Source organism: Gymnoscopelus braueri (genome assembly GCF_963280865.1).
Source record: "Gymnoscopelus braueri genome assembly, chromosome: 4".
NCBI classification, from domain to species: Eukaryota; Metazoa; Chordata; class Actinopteri; order Myctophiformes; family Myctophidae; genus Gymnoscopelus; species Gymnoscopelus braueri.
This window is the reverse complement of record NC_137605.1, coordinates 20,434,086-20,455,639: the sequence shown is the minus strand read 5'-3', so window position 1 is coordinate 20,455,639 and position 21,554 is coordinate 20,434,086. Positions and strand designations below refer to the sequence as shown.

Genomic DNA, 21,554 nt, shown 5'->3' with positions numbered 1-21,554 from the left:
CATATTTTTTTCCAAGGGAGGGCAGCAAAGATCCTTGGAGTATATTTATGCAAACTCTTCCTGTCACATGACCATCTGGGGCCTACTGGAGGCGGCAGTGTCACACACTGTTGCAAGTGCAGTGCTTTCCTCTCTCTCTCCATATCTTTTCCCCTGTCTTTCTCAGCTGACCGCTGCACTTCATATCATAGTGACAGTGAAGTGAAGGATATGTCTATCGTGGCTGACACTGCTGGTGCTGGATCCACAACTCATGGCTCCCCAAGAGAAGAAGTGACCCTCAGAGAAGTCCAGGTCAACCTGCTTGAGTGTAAGGTCTGCTTTGAGAAGTTCAGCTCTCAGCAGAGTGAGCGCAGGCCCCAGAACCTTTCTTGCGGCCATGTGCTCTGTCTGGAATGCGTACGGGCCCTGTCCCACCCTCTCCTGAGGAAGCTGGAGTGCCCTTTCTGTCGACAGCTGTGTGATGTTGACGCAACCTCCCCATGCCGGGCTCTCATTGACCTCCAGGAGCTGCTGCTGTCCAAGTGCTACCCCAGATCTCCTGTCCCCCACAGGCCGAAGGCTGTGGGGGCCCTCAGCCCCGCCGCTGGCAGCGGCTGGGCTGAGGGCCTGGGCTCCAGGGCTCTGCGTCTACGCTCGGCATTTGGTGGCTGGGGGACACTGATCAACCCAACAGGAATAGCCATGTTTGGCTCATCGGGAACGACCGTGGTGGTACACGATGGAGAACGCAGGCTGGTGGTCTTTGGTCCTCAAGGCAGGAAGATGCACAGTTTTGGGCGGAAGGGACGAGGCGTTGAAGAAATCTGCTACCCTCTGGATGTGGCAGTGACTTCCAGCGGTTACGTAGTGGTGACTGATGCAGGGGACAGCGCAGTGAAGGTCTTCACCTCTAGGGGGAGCCACGTGTTGACAGTTAAGGACCCTTTCCAGCTGCCATGGGGCGTGGATACAGACCTCTGTGGGCACATCCTGGTCTCAGACACCCAGGCTGGCTCCCTGTGGCAGGTCACAGTGGACTACACTCGTGGTGAGACTCTGATGAGCAAAGCCGTCCTTACCGAGCTTCAGCGTCCCAGAGCGGTGGCCTGTTGCCGGGTGACAGGCCACGTAGTAGTAGTGGAACATCTGGATGGTGCCACACATCCTGCAGGGCAGCATCTCCAGCCCACCAGGTTGACCGTGTTTGATAAAGACTTCCGCCCACTTTGCCAGACTGACAGTTTTAGCCTGAGCCTGAGGTCAAAGGTGTGGCTGTGCGTGTCGGCAGTCGCTTTCGACAGGGAGGGAGATGTGATTGTGATCGACTCCCAGCAGGGGATGGTTTGGAGTCTGGGAAAGATCCAGAGTGGCCTGGTACTCGTTCCCCTTGTAAGAGAGACATTGGTCCACCCAGTTGGGTTGGTGGCATTCGCAACAGCACCAGGCGGCACACTCACCATCTTAGACGGTGGTGATCATGCAGTGAAGACTTATGCCTGATTTATGCTTTGTCATATTTTCAATGCACAACACCTTTGTACAACGAGGCATAAATCAGGACTTACTCAGCTAAATGTGATGCTATATGATATAACATGACATAATATGACATATGAGTAGAACAAGCCTATATGGGACATGTGACAAGGAAAGACAAGTCCACTTGACTTGACACATGGGAGATGTGAAATCTATGGTGGTAAAGTTGTTTCATATAAAATAGAGCTATATTTATCTGTACAGTAATTATGGTTTATACTGGTATTAAGCATAATCATAGGCTGTGCAAAATAATTGTCTGCTGGCAAAGTTTTGTGGTTTCAAAATGAGTGAATTAGTCTAGTCTAGTCTATACAATACTGCTCATGTCTATGAAAAATAAAGCATAATTCAACACAAGAATATGAATATGTAAACATTTATGTTGTGTGCCTGTGGGGGGGGGGAGAGAGAGAGAGAGAGAGAGAGAGAGAGAGAGAGCATGAGTGTTAATGAAAAGTTCCATTCCATGCACTCACTGGTTTATACTGTATGTCTATCTCTGCACACAAATGTCGTGTCGTTAGACTTCTCAACTCTTTGCCACACTACGAGAGCATTAACAGTATGTAGGATATACATGAAGTTGTTACCAGTGGTGGGAAAAGTACTCAAATGTTTTACTCAAGTAAACTAGTAAAGTATCAATACTTTATACTGCAATGTAGAAATCCTCTGTTACAAGTAAAAGTCTAGAATTCAAACTCTACAAAATAACTAGTAGGCCTGGGGGCGCGCTCCCACCAAGAGTTGGCTGGCCGCTGTTTGCAGAATCTGCCAATGCATTGTCAATGCAAATGCGTTGATTCACGCAAGAGCAGATTTTTCCGCCTCTCGCGCAGACCTTGCGTTTATCTGCTCTCCGCGACTAAGCATAAAACTGCTGGAGGCAGGCGCTGATTTTCTCCCTCTGTCCAATCGGGTGAGTCGAAGGCGGACCGTCTCAAGACTCAGGAAGCAACATGGTGCTCAAGGCAGCAGGCAGTGGGCAGTGCGGGCTACGGGGAGGGTCCTGAAAGTGAGTGACAGGCGCGACACTCCCGTTTTTTAGAATCCGCTGGCTGCAAAAAACTGTGGCCGCGCACAACCTGCGTTTAACAGCGGCCAGCCAACTCTTGGTGGGAGCGCGCCCTAAGTAAGGTTTTCAAGTAGTGAAGTAAAAAGTATAATATTTGCCTCTGAGGTAGAAGTAATTAAGTACTGAAAATTGGAAATACTCCAGTGAAGTAAAGATACCTAAAAAAAATACTTAAGTACAATACTTGAGTACATGTTAATTTACACCACTACACTACTTAACATCCACACGGGTTTCTTTGCCCTCCTCATGTACGGTTCGCATCGAATACCAAAACGCTCGCCCTAAAACACAGTCGGCCTATGGGGCCAATCCGGCGACCTCGGGACGGTGGCCAGTGGCCACCAGGTATTCCTAAACGTAACCGCAGTAAACAATGCCTAAAATAGGGTGACCAGACGTCCCAGTTTGGCTGGGATTGTCTCGGAACCGGGACATATAAGTGTTTTAGAGATATTTGTCGAAATATCTCTAAAACAAATATGTCCCGGTTTTCAACATTCACTACAAAATTGTCCCGGTTTTCGCCAGAATTGAAATAATAATGGTTGTTTTCAGTGGTTGCATAGACTTTTTATCATGTTCTCTTCATGTAAACATGCTCAGTTGCTCACCTAAAAATCTTCAGAAAACATGAACAAAGTCAAATGCATTGCACGTCTGAGGTCTGAATTCAATATGAGTCTGTTGGTCAAACAGTCGTTGCCTTCAATGCCTTGCCTGTATGCAACTTGCAACACCTATGGTGCGTATGTGCACGTGCATGAATGGCCGTGTGCACGACGAACGTGCAAAATTAATTTGAGGGTCCTGGACGGTTTGAGGGGCTGAATATTCACCCTAGCCTATAGCCTACAGCCTAAAAAACTAACCTTATTCCTAAACTAACCTCAATAAAACGGTGCCAAAAAAAAAACTAACCTTATTCCTAAACTTAACCTCAGTGAAATATGCCTAATCCTAAACTTTTAAACTGTTTCTAACCTTATCCTCGTTTTTTTTAAAACGCACGAATACACGAACCGCTGGGGGTGAGCGTGTTTTGGTGCGAGGATTCCGGTTACCTTCGCATTGGGAGAGTTTTTTTCCCTTCGGCACAGCCGTCCGTCCAGTCGGAGAGAGAGAGAGAGAGAGAGAGGACACTAGTAGCAGTGGAGCTCCCAGTGGAAGATGGCGGTTGGGATGCTGTCTGGGGCTGGAACACACAGTCGGATCTGCACGATCAGAAGCCCGTCCGGATGGATATACTGACAATGAACGCATTTTTACCGTTTATCCTCCTCGAGGCCCGGAGGTTGCTTCGTTAAGGGCGTTATTTCTGCCTTTTGATCCGGCAGAAATCTGGGGCTTCTCGTCGGGGAGGGAGGGGGGGTGGTGGTGGTGGTGGGTCGCAGACAGACTACATACGTTGATAGCTCGCTTCTTGCATAGATCGGACAGACATAAGGCAAGGGGGGTGGGAGTCATTAAAGTGGACGGAAAATGTCGGATACTAAGGTAAAAGTTGCAGTGAGAGTTCGGCCCATGAACCGCAGAGGTAAGTGATCGCAGTGATCTTCATCATTGATGCTCGCGAGTTTCGATTGATGGGCCTTTGATTTGAGTATAAGAGGTTATCCTCCTGCAGTGGTGGAAAAAAGTACTCAAATGTTTTACTTAAGGAAAAGTGTCAATATGGCAATGTAGAAATACTCTACATTACTGTTATAATACTGTTATAAGTAAAAGTCCTGAATTCAAAATTACAAGCTCACTGTGAGCTTGTGGATTGGCTATTTTCAAATGGCTGAAACGTATATGGGCTGAAGAGTTGTTAGTGTATGTTTTGTAATGATAATCAAAATCTACAAAGTAACTAGTAACTCAAGTTTTCAAATAATTGTAGTGGAGTAAAAGTATTATATTTGCCTCTGAAATGTGGTGGAGTAGAAGTAAAAGTACTGACAATTGGAAATACTCCAGTAAAGTAAAAAAAAAACTCCAAAATTGTACTTAAGTACAGTACTTGAGTAAATGTACTTATTTACTTTACACCACTGAATATGGGCCATAGGTAAACGTTTAGAGCGGTATACGTCTGCACTACAGACGTTTAAAAAAAGGGAGATTTACTTTCTCTGCCATGTTTAACTTTTAAAACAAACTTGTCTCCCGCAGAGATTGAATTGAATACAAAATGTGTGGTGGAAATGGAGGACAACCAGACAATCCTGCACCCTCCACCTTCAAACAAAGGAGAAAACAGGTAAACAATCAGTGCGAAAACGTCACGCATTTTGTTTGCCATCTATTTGTTTGCTACACATGTAAAGCCATCAGAATGGGTGGATGTTGCTACTTTGTCACAACAACGTCGTTGCAACTTTGTGAGGATCAGACAGCGGGTCTGGACTGTGGAGACTAGAGAGACTGAGAGGTTGTGATGGGCTTGTCTTTTATGAAGAACGTTGCGCTAGTCCAGTGGTTCTCAACCTGTGGGTCGGGGTCCCCACATGATTGGGGGGGGGGTCCAGATGACAGTAAAGTGACAATTTAAGCACTTATAAGACCTTTTTAATACCTGAAAAGAAAAAGACCATTACTGCATCAAAAGTAATCAACAAACTATGCTATAAAAACTGGTCAAACATTGGCCAAATTGTCAAATAATATAAGAAAGAGGCAACAATAGTGAAAATAGCCGAGGCGTTGTGAGCTTGTAGATCTGCAATATTTATCTGTGGAACCTAGTCAAACTAAATTGAATGCCTCAACTCCTACTGTACATTCCAAGTGCTTATCAGGGTGAAGGGGTCCCCAGTTCAATTTTGGGGGGTCACGGCCTGACAAGGTTGAAAACCACTGCTCTAGTCTGCATGGTTGGGCACGGAGTGTAGCCGCCCCTATAAGTGGGGTTGGGACACCTCATTAGCTGTATTGTGATTGGCTCATTAGTACACCCCTAGCTGTACTGTGATTGGCTGACTCTATTGGCTGACTCTATTCAGCACTGTGATTGGCTAGCGAGACACATGATGACATTAATAACCTATAAATAGGATTATGCACTTCAAAAAATCCATTTTTTTAAAAGTGAGCTTCCATCACTATGATGACCACTGCGATGACCACACCGCCCACTCCACACTGGGTGTGATTTTTTTATTATAATGGTGAGGAAATGTTCAGTGTTGGGTGATTGCTTTGATCACTGCAGTAGCCTAACATAGAGTTAAGCGTGGTCAAAATAACCTTCACAGTCATGATACAGTACCTTTATTTTAGCAGATTGATCAGATAATAATGCATTGGTATCCACTTTCTGAGCTCACCATTTTTGAATGTAGGGAGCTTGGTTGTATGCTCATTGCTCGACCCATCAGTTTTCTTCACTGATCAAAAAGAACAAATTATGTTCTTGCCGACTTGCCCCCCCCCCCCCCGAATAACAGTGCAAGGGATTATTGTAATATGAAGTGGTTGCTGGCTGTGGCAGTGCTACAACACTCCGTCAGACCAGGAGGAATGCCTCTTAACAAGCTGTACTATTAGTATTACTGCATCATAAAAGTACCGGTATGTTTTGTAGAGTTTTTGATGTCAGGCAGTGTAGGAGAAATGTAGTGTTTTTTTTTTTTTGATTGGCTGTCAGTCACAGTATAATATTGGTGTAAAAGTTGCATCATCACCACTGTAACCACAGCGTGTAGACAGGTGTGTGTGTGCTGCATCATGTGGCTTGCAGGATGAGGGTGGCTAAGCATCATCTAATGTTTCACACTGCTGGGGGTGTTGAAAGGGGCCTGATCCTTTATGGAGTGAACAGTCATAAAGAACACAGTGGGGAACAATGGAAGTGTGCAGGTCAGCAAAATGCCCTTCTACTGGCTATGCGCTATACCTGCTATGAGCATCCACACCGCCGCGAGGGAAGGATGAACTGCCTATCTATGACACCTCAGCTGAACTATGTGCTCTATAAATGTAATTGTATCAACAACATGCTTTGTTTTTCTTCCTTATATAAATTGATTCTCCGCTCACAAAGTATGTAAAGGGAATGGTAAGATTGGGAGGTCATTTTCAATATTTGTAGCGATGCTGTAATGACGTTTAACCTCTTAAGCCCTATTAAAAAAAAGATTGAGAAAATAGCCAATGTACAAGCTTACGTGTTGTGATTTGAGCTTGTAGATCTGCTATACTTTTGAAAACGTTTGCAGAGTTTTTGAAAATGTTCGACATGCCCAAAATAGGGGTGCCAGCCAGGGTTAAAGTGGTTAATGCTACTTTGTGTTTTCACATTTCACCCAACGAAGTCTCTACAGACGGTACTAGTGTTATACAGCGTTGCACATGGTTTTGTGCTCTCCTCTGCTGTCACATTTTCTCACCCATGATTAGACAGCTGACCTGATTACCCATGGATGCAAATGCAGTCTTCAAGGATGCAGTCAGTTGGTAAAGACATCCAGGATTGTTCCCATTGTGCTTGTGCTCTCGGTTGTACCTGTGCTGTCGAGTATTTCATATGGCTGAGAGTGACGCTTTCCTGATGGCTTCAATTGAATGTCAGTGACCAGAACCTACTGAGTGACTTTAAGTAGGGCTGGGCAATATATCGATATTATATCGATATCAGGATACAGATACATGTTAGGTCTTTTCTCATGGCCCAAAGCCAGTCTTTGTTAATCTGTAACACTGTGTCTGCATAGCTACTTGTAATCAGCAGCCAACATTAAGTGGTAATGAGCTTGCAGCTCAAGCGGACAGGCACACACATTAACCATCGGAGCGGGAATTGCCACACAACAGCTCTGTTCCAGGCAATTAAGCAAATCACACTTAAAGCTAACATTCACAGAACAAGATAGAGAACAATGTAACAAAAAGGCCATTGTGGGTGAGAGGTCAACAAAATGACAATGACCGTGCCAAGTGTACAAGGACCGAACGGTTGAGTCTACAATAAGGCTGGTGTTTAGAACTTGATGTTAGCTCTTTCCATTTCTATAGTTTCAAGTCATGGTTTGATGCAGTGGAAGTTTCCACATTTGAATGAAAGATTGTAACAACTTGTCTTTCTTGCGTTGTGTTGTCCAGAGATTTTTGTTATAGACTTAGATGCACTCTTTAATGGATGCAACAGGAATTGGCTCCACATACAGTGAAGATGTAACTGCTGTATTGGCCCTGGGTTCCCCATCACTTGAACGACTTGGCTGGGCTTTATCCAAGGTCATGTCGGATACTTTGTCTTTTTAGTGCCGCCATAACTTTGTATAGCTAACGGTTTCAACGGCTTTCCTATTCCGTTGTTGCAATTCGCAAGTCAATGCATAGTGGCTTCTTACATCTTCTTTATTATGACTGGAAAGTCATCTTGTTCTCCCAGGATTGCATGATTTATATTTTGTTCAGTGTTTTACACCAGCATTGCTTTGATGATGTGTTTCATTACTGTCATGTCTCTCGCCATTTCGGGTTTGCTCGTCGGGATGGAAATTAATCGAGACTTTTCCATGCCTGTTGTTTATAAAAAACAAATTGAGATGAACTTGGGGAAGCCTGCAAGAGCCTGTGAGTGGAAATTGCCACAGTTATTCTAAACCATGTAATTTTCCTCAGACCTCTTTGCAGTTCGTGGAACCACAGAAGGGGGATACCCTGATCCCTAAGGCCTAAGCCTTGTTTGGAGGACACCTGTTCAAATGTGGCTGAAATATGTCGGGTTTAGTGGCTTATAATAGTGTGCCAAATATGGCCACAGGGCCAGAGTCATGAGAACTGTGTTTCTCATGGGAATACTTAGAAGGGGGAAGGTTGTTAAAGCTGTTTATGTGTTGTGACTCCTTCTCGGGGATTAAGTCGGTAAATGTGCTGATCACAAAACTGTGACTGTGTTGGGTTTGAATCCATCTCTGGATCTGTGTTACATGCAACACCTCACCTGGACCCTCTCCTTACTGTCTCCTCTCACTGTTCAGTCAAAATACAGTTTTGGTTTTAATCATTGATGGCATGAAGAATAAACCATTGCAGTCGGAGACATTGTATCCGTACTGCTTCTGAGGTTTTTGCACGGACCACACAGTCCCGTGTGAACATGTGAGAAATGTAAAGAATGTTAAGAGAGTGTATGGGCTTTCCTTTGATGGATTAGGAATATTACCCTTGATCTTTACACCATGTGTCATTGTCTGGTGACTTGCAACACCCCCCCCCCCCAATCAACTGTAATCTCATCGATGGGGTGGATGGGTGGAGGTGGGGTGAGCCGGTGAAGGTGACTGAAGGGTGACCGCAGGTTTGAGTTTCCTTTCGCCCTCGAGCCTCCTCAGTGATGTTCACAGACACATTTCTCTCGTCTCATCTTACCTCTGTGGCGGGCTGGCACGAATGGCACATTCTGAAACGTGAATCTGGGAAAGCGATTTTTGTGTTCAAGCGCCAGCCTCACTCTCCTCGGAGGTTTAGATACAATGAGGGTCGGGTGGGGGGCGGTGTGTGAGGTGGAGAAATACCTGAGGCTGCCGTCTGTAGACAGGGGGGGATCAGAGCTGAGGCATCAGCATGACGAGGGAAATACCCCTTCGAGTCCAACACAATGGGGGTGAATTACATCTATCATGTCCCGACGTGTCTGCCGATGAGATGAGCAACAGTTGAATTCAAGGCCATCAAGACTGTGAAAATGTCCTCTGTATGTGAGGTTTTTCCCCCCCATCTCATTATACCCACGATGCAGATGTCACAGCAACTGGGATTTGTTTTTACAAGCATCGCTGACGATGGGACAAAACAACCGAAAGCTTTCAAGGAGACAGGGGGATGTTCAGTAATTAGCTTGTGTTTCGTTTTCTTTGTACTACACAGCTATGTAGACAAACTATATGGTCCAGTAATTTTACTGAGGCAAACTGGCTAATGAGCTGTAGAAGCACTGCTTTATATACAATGATGGAATGCTCAAACAATACATGTTTTGTTGAGTTGAAACTGCTGCTTCCTCAACCTGCAGGGTTTTAATACTGCTGGAAATAATTTGATGTTACTCAGGGGTTGACATTAAGGTTTTAAAAGTATTTATCTGAGTAAATAAAAAGTACAGGTCATGTTCATTAGCCTGAAACATTAAATTGTTTGTAATAACAATAATAGATAAAATGTGTATTGCCATTCATTTTAACATTATTTAATGCATGAGCACACAGTTTTATTATTATTATTTTATTGTAGGCCAGTTTCAGTTGAAAAAGATGAAAGTTTGTGAGTTATAGTTCAGGAATGAACAATGAAGTCTTGATAAACGGATGTAAATAGCATAATATTTAGCAAATGAATAATGATGATTAATTTACTTGCATTTAATTTTTAGTTCAATTCACCCCATGCGTTCCTGTTCCTTCACCAGTCTGAAACTTTAAAACATGAAGAGCTGCTCTCCCTTTTGTTTTACAATAGTAGATGTAACAAAAGATGGTTTGTTCTCGCTAATGTCTTGCCAGCCGCCTGGCCCAGAATTAAGTGTATTTATTTGGCTATCTGGAACACTAGGTGAGAAAAGGCAAGGTGGCAGGTAATGGAACGAATACAGTAGCTGTCCTCAAGAGTAAGGAGGTGGAAAACAGTGCTGGTGAAATTTCTCCCTGTGGCTTTTATTTGCTTAATAAATCCACCACAGAATGGACTGAGGGATTTTTATTTTACTGAAGTTATGTATCGTTCTGAATCACTGTTAATGTGAATATCATTTACATTAACAGTACCAATTAGTTACTTGTAATTGGTATTGTTGACAATAAAGTTGAACCTTGAACCTTGAATAACATGGGGGAAAACACAAAAATAAGTTGATATAAATCAATTATTTAGATTTTGAATAAACAATAAACATAATTAAAGGTGTGTCCGTAATAGTCATAACTGGGGGGGGGGTATTGTATAGTTCTCTTTAGTTATGATAATGATACAGAATACTATAATTCACATTGTCAACAGAACAGGAACATCCAAACATTCCAAATAGAGATATTAAACTAACAAAACGTAGGGCGTTGCCCTCTGTTTAAAAACAGTATATCATCATCATCATTATACTCCTGGTTCAAAGTAGTGGCACAAATGTACTACATTTGTTATGTTAGCCTTTCCTTGTTAACCACCAAGGTCCCCCAGGGGTCTGTAGGTGGTCCCCTCCTTTTTTCTCTCTACACCAAATCTCTTCTCTGAAAATAGCTGATCTGCAAGCTCACAATGCGTTGCATGAGCTTGTATATCTGCTATGTTGGTAGAATGTTTGCCTTCTGTGTCTTTTATGACATGCCCAGAATAGTGTTCATTTGGGTAATTTGCTTCAAAATGTGTATTTCCAAACAGCACTTGTGCTGTTGTCTGGCCCTTCTGGACAAAAGTCAAGCCAAATCAGACTGGGGAGAGATGGAAAGAGGAAGCGCAATCATTTAACTTTTGTAGAGAGTGGCTCATGTTTGTCACTTAAAACCGTTTTCAGAGGCTCTGTGAACTTGACATCTTTAGCAAGTTAACACCTGCAAAACTATAACACTGTGACAGCTATTTTCAGATGGAGCAAACAAGACGAGTTGAGCTGAGAGCATGCACTCTGAGTGTGGCGGGGCTGCTACATCTGTGTGTGTGTGTGTGTGTGTGTGTGTGTGTGTGTGTGTGTGTGTGTTTATACTAGGCAGAGACAAGAAAAGTCATTGTAGAATGCGCCTGGTATTGATAGTGAAACATTTTAAAATATTCCGAATCAATATGTATTGAAAAACACAAAAACATTTTTGTTGCTGCACTAGATCACTGTTTCCCAAACAGTGGGTCGGGACCCATGTGTGGGTCGCGGACCAATTTTTTGGGGCCATGAGTAAATATCCCTATTTTTATCGTTTCCTACATTAAAAATATATATTTCAAAAGTAAAAAAAAAACCTTTAATTCCATAAATCCATAAATAAATAAAAAAAAGTTTAAGAAGTAGTGAAAATAGCAGATCCACAAGCTTCCAACGCGGCACAAAGCGACGCGTTGTGAGCTTGTAGATCTGCTATTTTCACTAGTTTGGGTTTTGGGCAAACATATCATTTCTCTTTTGGGTCTTGAGCTAAAAAGTTTGGGAACCACTGCACTAGACTAGCACTTATGTGCTTTGTCCACTGTAAAAGAAGTGGGTACAGTATATGGCATATAATACCTTTGTACAGCCTCCACTACACCACTGTCCATAATCCATCACTTGTCTACTTTCACCATGCTGGAATACGATACCTACGATGTCCTTTGCACTATATACAGTATACACTACATCTTTAGACTTAGTTCAATATGTATCTCCATAGCAACACCTTACTCACTTCCTGCATTTCCTTTTTCACAGAAACTGAATGTTTTCATTGTAAAGCTAGGATTGGTTTAACTCAATTTTGTGGTAATCAGAAAGCAAACTCTATTTGTGGAATTATTTTTCACTTTCCCTGGGCAGTGGGCGACTGTTAGTGTCAGTGGCTGTGAATATATTGTTTTGTAAGGTGAGAAACATATTGTCAAGGTTAGACTGATTGTGGTTTTTCAGTGGCCGATGCCAATATTTAGAGAATAGGCTTTTGGAATAGGCTTATGATATTTGGAGAATCTTATAAAATACAACATTAATAATGTGAAACAGTAAAACACATAACTAACAAGAAATGACAGTCATATTATACAGTACCAGCTTGTGGCAAGCTAAAACCCTTGAAAATTATACTGTCATAAGTCTTGCATCTTACTAAACATTACCAAACAAGAACAAATGACATGCATGTCATTGGCAAATATCGGTCGACCACTAGCATACAATGAAGTATATAGGATTACATCATGGGGATCTCTGGTTTCAGTGCAGTCTCGCTGGTAGCGCTTGATGGCCTCCCGAGTCCCCACAGTACCATGAAGAATCCAATAAGCCCGGCAGACTTCAGCAAATTCTGGATGATGTAATCAGGCGTTGAGAAAATCCTGAATGATTAGCTGAGTCATGGGATGTTTGAGGTCGAACACGACAGGGTGTATACTGCATAGCATCTTGACAGAGGCCTGGACTGTCTTGCAGACGACCTCCAACTCGGATCAGCTGGCTTGTTTGATCAAGTTCAGGAGAGCTACTGTCAAGACTCAAGAGTCGACAGTTGTTGCAGGCAGTCTTCTGTGGTCTTCAACATGACAAGCCAGCCAGTGGTATAACGTCTCCATCTAACTTGCTGTAACTAAGCTTGTCATTTACCCCCTAATTTCCTCCTTATCACCGATACACACACCCCGGAAATTAGGGGGCTCCTAATTGATCTCCTCTGGCCTGTGAATTCATGCTCTGAACTGGGAACGCCATTTCCACTTCTACTGTAGGATTGCAAAATTATCCTTTTTTAGATAAATTTTTTTAGACGAAGGGATTTTGGCTTCATTTAATATAGTGACAGAGAGAAGAACACGAGGATGGATTGGAGGGATGACCTACAGCAGAGAGGAGAACACGAGAGAGATGACATCAGAGGTCAGCAGCCAAGACGTTGCAGTTATGTAGTCAGCACATGAATTGCCTGAGTAGAGCAGCTAAACGTTTTAATGCCTAGAAGATTATGCTGGCTGACTTTCCATATATTTGAGCTGGTTATAATTCTAGGGTTCCTAGCATATGTTTTTCACCATTTTCTAAGAATGATCCCACAGCCATATAAAGAAGGGTATTTTTTCCAAAGCCCAATACATACACACAGAACACAACACATTATCGTACAAATTTAAGAAAATACAACACATAAACAAAGACACCAACGCAGCAGCAGTCAGTTTGGAGTTGTTTTCACTACCCTGAGCAGAACAGTGGGGGTCTGTGTTTTGCCATCCGTGTGTGCCTGTGGCCTAAGCCGACATGGCCAACATGTGTTGTTTAAAGGTCTTTCTTTACAACTGCACTCTAATGCCCTCTGTTTGCGTGTGCGCTCTGGTGATACTTAAAGGTGCTGGAGACAGACACTCAACTTTCCCCCTGCCAAATAAAGGTGGTGTGGGGCCGACATGAAAATTGCAGTGTCTGGGCAGCACTGGTCGTGTTTGGGAGGTGGTCTCGTTCATCTAGAGACGCACAAACAACCAAGTGCCGTTGCGCTTCCCAAAACAAACCCTTCTCCAAAATGACAATGCAGCTCTGTCCAACAGCTGCCCTCAGGAATGTTCCCTTTGTCTTTTCCATTTTCTCTCCCTGTCCTGAGCACAAATAATCAACCTTTCCATTCAGTAAGATGTTGTTCCCAAGAGTTGGGCCTGTGCTCGGCAACGTTGCAACCTTTTCTCAAAGACGTGGAGGCGCGTGCTCCCATTGCGGAAAGTACTGTGCGATGCTGATAAAATGATTGAATTCCCCAGAGGCCTGCTTCCCCCTGTTTGTCTACGGGGTGGGACCATGTTTGCATCTCGGTGTGGAAATGAGAAATGATGGCGCCCCCCCCCCCCTTTTCTCTCTCTAGCTCTGCAGGACCTAGATGGGAATCCTGTTTTGCGGAGCTCCAGTCCCATCATGTCACATGTGGTTCCACATGTTGTTCAGTGTTTGTTATAGAGTTTTAGGCCATAACGACTTTGGTTTTCCTCGTCACATGATTCTCTCGAAATGCCTCATTTCTTTTGAAGTGCAGCTCTTTGTGTTTACATGGATTTCATTTCATGGCAGGAGACGTTTATTGCCCGGGCGTTTACATCACTTTCAGCCTCGCTGAGGGGTGGAGTGGAGCCAGGCGACGTCAACAAAAGTTTTACGAATGACTTACAATTTGACTCTCTGTCTGGGAAGCCATCATTAGGTTGTTAGGAGCATTCATTGTACCCAAGCAAGTTATCCACATCCAACGTTTGGCAAAAATAGCCGATCTACAAGATCCACAACGCAACAAGTTGTGAGCTTGTAGATTGGCTATTTTCATCGAAGACGTTACATTTGTTGTTATTAGTTGTTATTAGGTGTTAATGATACATTTTGTGATGATTGTACCACCAGACGCAGCCTCATCAGGATGTTTTTGTCATGATTACTTCCTGGTTTGTATTGTCCTCTGTCCACCCCAGCGTCTATTCATTTAAGTGACAGCCACCAAGTGGACAGGGTCAAAGGAGGCGTGTCCCAGCAGTAAATGTGTCACTTCAGTTCCCCTGGGGAGCGAGTTGTGCCATATTATTGACCAAATGATGAACTTCACTTCTCTTTGACTTGTTTTCCACCTTAGGTACTAACTATACAAAAATGTAAAAATAAACAAAGATAAGATAGATGATAACAGATATTTATAATGGAGTAGGGACCTTGCACACAGCACCTTCAATGCCTCATGTGTGCTAGGACCAACGTACACATTTTGTTATCCTGTCTTACTATTGCTGCCATTCTTAAATTATTTTGATCTACGCGTGAGCTTATAGATCTGCTATTACCGATATTCATCGTATAACGTAGTATATAGGGCTCAAGTGGTTAAGGTCTCATTGCAGACGTGGTCAGTTGTTCAGTGTGTTGTACACAGTACTTGGCTTGTGGCCCGCTGACCCTACTTATAACATAGGTGTCAGAAATGACAGATTTAACATTACGGTGTAGTGTTGTTTAGCATTTTATTATGGAAACTTAACTGGTCTAATGGGCCCGTGTTGGCATGATGTGAACTGCTCATGGCACTGCTATTCATTAAGGCTGTTTTGGGATCTCGAGCTTGGCTTTTATATCGGAACTTTGACTCATGAGGCTGGTAGGCTGACTTGGCTCCCTACTTACAGCAGTTGCCTGGTGACAGCTGTTGCCAAGATACAGAAAATGTTCTGGAATTGTGTTGACCCTCAGTGCGATATGCCAGGGCCCGCCCCCAAAATATTTAGCAGAACCTATGGATTTTCTTTGATGAGGTGGCTATTTTGAGCATACACTGCACAACAAAGATCTTTACACACATTTGGCTCCGTTGCAAAATAGCAAGACATATCTAAGCCGAAGGTGACTCCACATATTTAACCAAAACGTCTGGTATGCACTGTTCCTAATTGTACTTTCCTTCAGCTGTGCTGAACAGTGGAATTCACCACCACTAGCATTTTTGGATGGATCCATGGCATGCCGGCCTGTTTCTGTCATTAGTGTTAGCTAGCCTACTTCCTCTTAAGCTGCCTTGAAAATAGAACTGACTGTTGATATGTATCATCCTCTGTCAACCTCTTTGCTACGCTCAATCCTATTTTCATGTTTACTCTCAGTCTCAGATGATCTACTGTTGTAGGCTATTAACCACATGAACCCTAGCATTCCTTTTCTGGTCATATTAGGTGAACATTCTGCAAAAATAGCCTATCTACAAGCTCATAGCGTGTCATGTTGACTGTGAGCTTGTAGTTCGGCATGCAATTTGGTAAGAGAGAAAAAAAGTTTAGACCCCTGAGTGACACCGGTCAACGACGTATATAGGGTTTAGTTGTTGAAAGCACCAGCTCTGTCAAAACTCATGTTAAGCAGTAGTGCGGCTCCTTTGACCCAACTCATGTGTTATTGGTCAAGAGCAGAGACTCGCCCCAGCCCTGCTAACACAGCATGGCATTTTCCTACTTTCTTGTCTGCTCCGTGTTACAGTGTGACCTCTGCTTTGAGCGGGTGGTGAAAAAAAATTTAACAGTAAAAGTATCAATACTGCAATGTAGAAACACTCTATTTACAAGTAAAAGTCTGGTATTAAAAATTTACTTGAGTAAAAGTACAAAAGTATTGGCATCAAAACATACTTAAAGTTCCAAAAGTAAAAGTACTCATTATGCAGAATGTCCCGTTTCACAAGGAATCATATATATTTGTATTAAAATCTTTTGGAAATAGCTGGTCTACAAGCTCACAGCACAAGTTCCACCACTGGCTTTGAGTGGGTGGGGGGGGGGGGGGGGGGCGGTGTGTTCCTTTCTAAACATACCCAAAGACCATCTGAAATGTCAGCCTGGAGCCTGCGAGTGTGCAGGGCTGTGTAATCCAACTCTTGCACAGAGACAGACACAGAAGGAGACACAGCTATGGCCGTTGTTGTGGTCGGCTCCCTCAAGCTTATTGGCTCGTAATTGCTTTTGAAACACGCTGACAGCCAAATCAGGGGAAAGCATTAGATGTGCGGTTGGGTTGTGTGGAGGGTTAACGGGTGGGAGTGCATAGTTTCAGCTACAAATCAGGGAGAGGAATTAGTGTGTGTGTGTGTGTGTGTGTGTGTGTGTGTGTGTGTGTTGGGGGGGGGGGGTGTATGCCAGTGCTAGTTGTGGCATACTGCTTGCCCACGGCACTTTCAATCACAAATGGCCTCATGGCAGGGCTGTGACAGCATTGTGTGTGTGTGTGTATGTGTGTGCCTGCCTGCATGTGTGTGTGTGTGTATATGTGTGTGTGCCTGCCTGCATGTGTGTGTGTGTGTGAGTGCGTGCATGAGTGCGTGCATATATTATCTGCTTGTGTGCATTTGTCTGTATTTATCACCACATTAACCCTGGTGTCCCTATTTTGGGCATTTCATTATAAGCAAACATTTTCAAAACAATGTAAATAAGAACAATGTACTGTAAATGCAAATACATAAATACATGTTTCTCTAAATTATCACATCTACAGCTCACAGCGTGTTGCAACGTGACGCGTTGTGAGCCTGTAGATCTGCTGTTTTCAAATTTCAAAAGTACAAAATAGGACTTAAATGGTTAGATGTTTGTGGGTCCATGTTTTTGTGTGTACATGCCAGATGTGTATTTCAGCTCCATGTGTGTGGCATGGGGAGATTCATGTGTGTGATTTGGAATGCTAAGTTCAGTGGTTCATGTCATGTATTTGGCTGCGGACCCCCATCTGAAAACGTTTTGTGCCAGGGACCCCCATCTGAAAAGTTTGTGTGCCAGGGACCCCCAGAAGAGAAGATTTATGTTTTTAAAAAAAATATCGGAATGATTCTAAATTTTTAATTTTAGATTTTTTTCTGACATTTCAAAAAAATAGCAGATGTACAAGCTCACAGCGCGGCACGAAGTGACGCGCTGTGAGCTTGTATATCTGCTGTATCTGCTTGAATAGCCAACATATAAATGGAAAAAGTGGTTAAAATTCTTGTGATGCTATATTAACTACTTTTGCTGGGGACCCCCTGGAACCCCCACAAGGACCCCTGGCGGTCCCCGGACCCCACTTTGAGAACCACTGGCTGAGTTGGATATGCAGGATCATGTTATGATATACTAGAGCCCCCTAAACCAGGGTAATGCATTTGACACAGTTTACTACTGTACCTCTTTGCCTTGGCAAGTGCAGAGCAAGACATAACTGTAACGCAGTTTAGATTTATGTGCTTTTTATTGTGATGTGTGTAATACATTTTTTTCTTATTTTTTTCGTGCTGCTTAACTCTGATTTCAGATGACACCAGATATATTGCTTTTGGCAGCTGTTTCTAATCTGGTGGTCTAAGTAATGTGTTAAAAATTAATGAACGTCTCAGATAGTGTTGTGTGGGGCAATAATATTGAGTTATCGTATGATTTATGTTTCAAATCACTATGATTAGTTTCACTATCATCATACAGAAAATGTGACATTGATGAATGAAACTGAAACTAGCATGGTGAATCATCATTCTACCAAAATCATGTCTCCCATACTCTTCCCCTGTAACCATAACCCTGTTCACTCACGTTGAACTGAATCCTGAGAAGTACAGTGAAACGACAGAAGACCTTTTGATTTCTTTTCTTTTTTGTTGAACAAAGACGTTTATTTGCTTTTCTGCAGAGAAATTTCACATTGTACAATTATTTGTAAGCAAATAAACTAAAATAAAAACACAAAAAGACAAAAAGAAAAAGACAAAACAGAAAAACATCACAGAAAAGAAAAACAAACAGGACAATTCGGCAGACATACTAAGTAACAGATTAAATCAGATTAAAATATTTAAGTATCAGGACATTCACTTGGAGATCAAATATAACTAGTTACAACACAAAAATTATCATGACACATACACGGTAACATAGGCTTTCATATAGGCAGATTAAAGTACCCTATAACTGGGGCCCACTTTTTAGACCTTTTGATTTCAATGAATAAATTGACATAATGAAGATGTTGAATTGTGTAGTCAAGGTCATATTGTGTGTGTGTGTGTGTGTGTGTGTGTGTGTGTGTGTGTGTGTGTGTGTGTGTGTGTGTGTGTGTGTGTGTGTGTGTGTGTGTGTGTGTGTGTGTGTGGCTGTGTGTGTGTGTGTGTGGGTGGCTGTGTGCCCTATAATTTTTTTGAGTTGATAAGGTTTGATGGTATAGCAGTATATTATCTGGGCCATAGTCTGCAGGGCTCACAGAATGCAGCTTGCCGTGGCATAATGACACAGTGGCCTTAATCCCGCACCCTAACCACAGGGGACATTCCAGTGCTGCCCCCCCCCCCCCTCTCTCTCTGGCACCAAGACACAGGTCTGCTCTGCTCTTCCGGCAGGGGACATGTTTGAGATGGCAGCTGCCACAGACAGTCCTTACTAGTACTTCCATCTGACACGCTGAGAATCATGAACGAGACAAATGGTCGTCGTTATTATCGTCTGTCACTCCGCCTGGCCCGGACGGACACAAGTGACGATATGAAAGGCATCGAGTGTGGTGGTGGTGGCTCGACCTCAGACCCGGCTGAACTCTATACCACAGCACGGGGTGAATCATGCCAGAGCTGTGTGTTGCTCAGCCGTTTTGGTCAAGATGAAATCATTCATGGACCACTTGATCACTGGACGCCCCCCCCTAGCACATGCTTCTGAGTGTGTTAACCCATTAAGACCTGAGTCCGATTCTACATGTCTCCTGAATCCCAACAGTTTTCTGAAAAACTTATGTTTCTATATCAGTGGTGCTCAATCTTTTTCATGACAAGGACCCCCAAAATTATGTATTTGGCCGCGGACCCCCATCTCAAAATATGTTGTTCCAGGGACCCCCAGACACAAAGATTTGAGTTAAAAATGTTTGCTATATATATTCAAATATTTGCACACATTTTCACGATTTTTCAAAAATAGCATATCTACAAGCTCGTAGCGCGGCACTCGGTGCCGCGCTATGAGCTTGTAGATCTGCTATTTTTGAATAGCCAAAGTGTAAAATAATGTTTTTTTTTTGCTCAAATAAAAAAATGACACAGATGCGTCCCAGGTCTTAATGGGTTAATCCATTAAGACCGGGAAAGCATCTGTGTCATTTTAAGATTTCTTTGGCTATTCAAAAATAGCAGATCTACAAGCTCTTGAGTGCCACGCTATGAGCTTGTAAGTAAGCCTTGCCGAGTCCTGAGGGGCCCATAGGGCAGGAGGCGAGCCTATCTCCTGTTTCCTTAGCGTGAGGCAGCTTGATGTACAAGTACAGTACACCCCCTGGACATGACGCTAGTACGTCGCAGGGACTTACCCCAATCCAGCCCTTGATGCTGAGTGCCAAGCAGGGAGACACTGGGTCTCATTATTAGAGTCTTTGGTATGACCCGGCCGGGGATCAAACCTCCGACCTCCCTGTCTCAGGGCGGACACTCTAACCACAAGGCCACGCTATGAGCTTGTAGATCTGCTATTTGTAAAAAAAATCTTGAACATTTGTGCAAATATTTGAATATATATATAATTTTTTAAAGGGAACATTTGTAACTCAAATCTTTGCTTCTAGGGGTCCCTAACTTCCTGGAACCAAATATTTTGAGATGGGGTCGCCGGTCAAATACATATAATTTTGGGAGTCCTTGACATGAAAAAGTTGGAGCAACATATGTTTTTCAGAAAACTGTTAGGATTTAGAAGACATTTGTAGGATCCCCAGAAGCAAAGATTTGAGTTTGCTTTAAAATATATATATATTCAAAGATTTGCACACATTTTCACGTTTTTTTAGCAGATCTACAAGCTATGAGCTTGTAGATCTGCTATTTTTGAATAGCCAAAGAAATCTAAAAATGACACAGATTCTTTCCCCGGTCTAAGTGGGTTAATGATGACACACACATTAAGCCACATGATGGAACTGGCAGTTTCAGGAACCTCAGAGGTTTCGGCCATGCTGGGCAGAGGCTGCAGTGTCAACCTGCATCAGCCACCGAGGGGAAGACCGGTCTGATACCGTCTGGCACTTCTGTGTCACGCCCTTTGTTGCTCGACGTACTCAGTAGCCCTCGAGCATTAAGTTAACGCGCACGCTGTGCAAATTTAAGCAATTGAAAATGTCCTGCAGCTGTTAAAGGAGTAGTTCACCCAAAAAAATACATATTTTCTATCAATTACACACCCCATGAAGCCTTGAATTCATGGAGTTTTTTTAGTTTTTGTTGCATTCCTAAGCCAATAATTTGATGATAGGCGGTCTCTCCGGTAGGAGACTCAAAGAGTCTCCTTTGAGTCTCTTACTGGAGACATTAGCATCTTTCCGCCGGTCATCAAATTATTTGCTTAGGAATGCGACAAAAACAAAAAAATCTCTACGAATTCAAGCCTTCATGGGGTGTGTAATTGATAGAAAATAAGTCATTTTTTGGGTGAACTACTCCTTTAATGCCTGCATGATCTCGGACTGCTCAATGAAGACCTGTGTAGCCAACCGGGTATTATTTTGAAATGAAGCAACACATACAGCATATAAAACGGATACAATAAATCTGTGGGAAATCTAGGTACATTTGTGCCTCAGACATAGGCAGTTTTGCACAATTCCCTCCATTGTGCCGTGTATCAAAGCAATATTGCGATATATTGTATTATATGAGTTTGGACAGATGGATCTAAGCTGCAGCTACTAGGGAGAGGCAGGCATACAACTGCCATGCTGTATTTCTAGTTTTCACATAATATAGTCCTTCGCTTCATTAGTTCTAAGTGACAGTGTGTAATCACTGCACAT

The 21,554-nt window shown here is 43.1% G+C and overlaps 3 protein-coding genes across 6 annotated transcripts in view; 2 read left to right on the top strand and 1 right to left on the bottom strand.

The window, feature by feature from the left end:
• The window catches only part of plekhg6 (pleckstrin homology domain containing, family G (with RhoGef domain) member 6), a 343,569-nt gene that overhangs the window by 167,043 nt on the left and 154,972 nt on the right, over positions 1-21,554 (bottom strand). The window lies entirely within an intron of this gene.
• LOC308084591 (E3 ubiquitin-protein ligase NHLRC1-like) lies at positions 152-1,528 on the top strand. The gene has a single exon (XM_080427318.1). The coding sequence runs from the start codon at positions 211-213 to the stop codon at positions 1,480-1,482; it is 1,272 nt and encodes a 423-aa protein (XP_080283444.1). The 5' UTR covers positions 152-210; the 3' UTR covers positions 1,483-1,528.
• kif13a (kinesin family member 13A) overlaps positions 4,006-21,554 on the top strand; it is a 90,789-nt gene continuing 73,240 nt past the window's right edge. For all 4 annotated transcript variants that reach the window (XM_080427312.1, XM_080427311.1, XM_080427310.1 and 1 more), the window contains exons 1-2: positions 4,006-4,136; positions 4,757-4,844. In XM_080427312.1, coding sequence (XP_080283438.1) covers positions 4,082-4,136; positions 4,757-4,844 — 143 coding nt within the window. In that variant the 5' untranslated portion in view covers positions 4,006-4,081. The remainder of the gene's footprint in view (positions 4,137-4,756; positions 4,845-21,554) is intronic.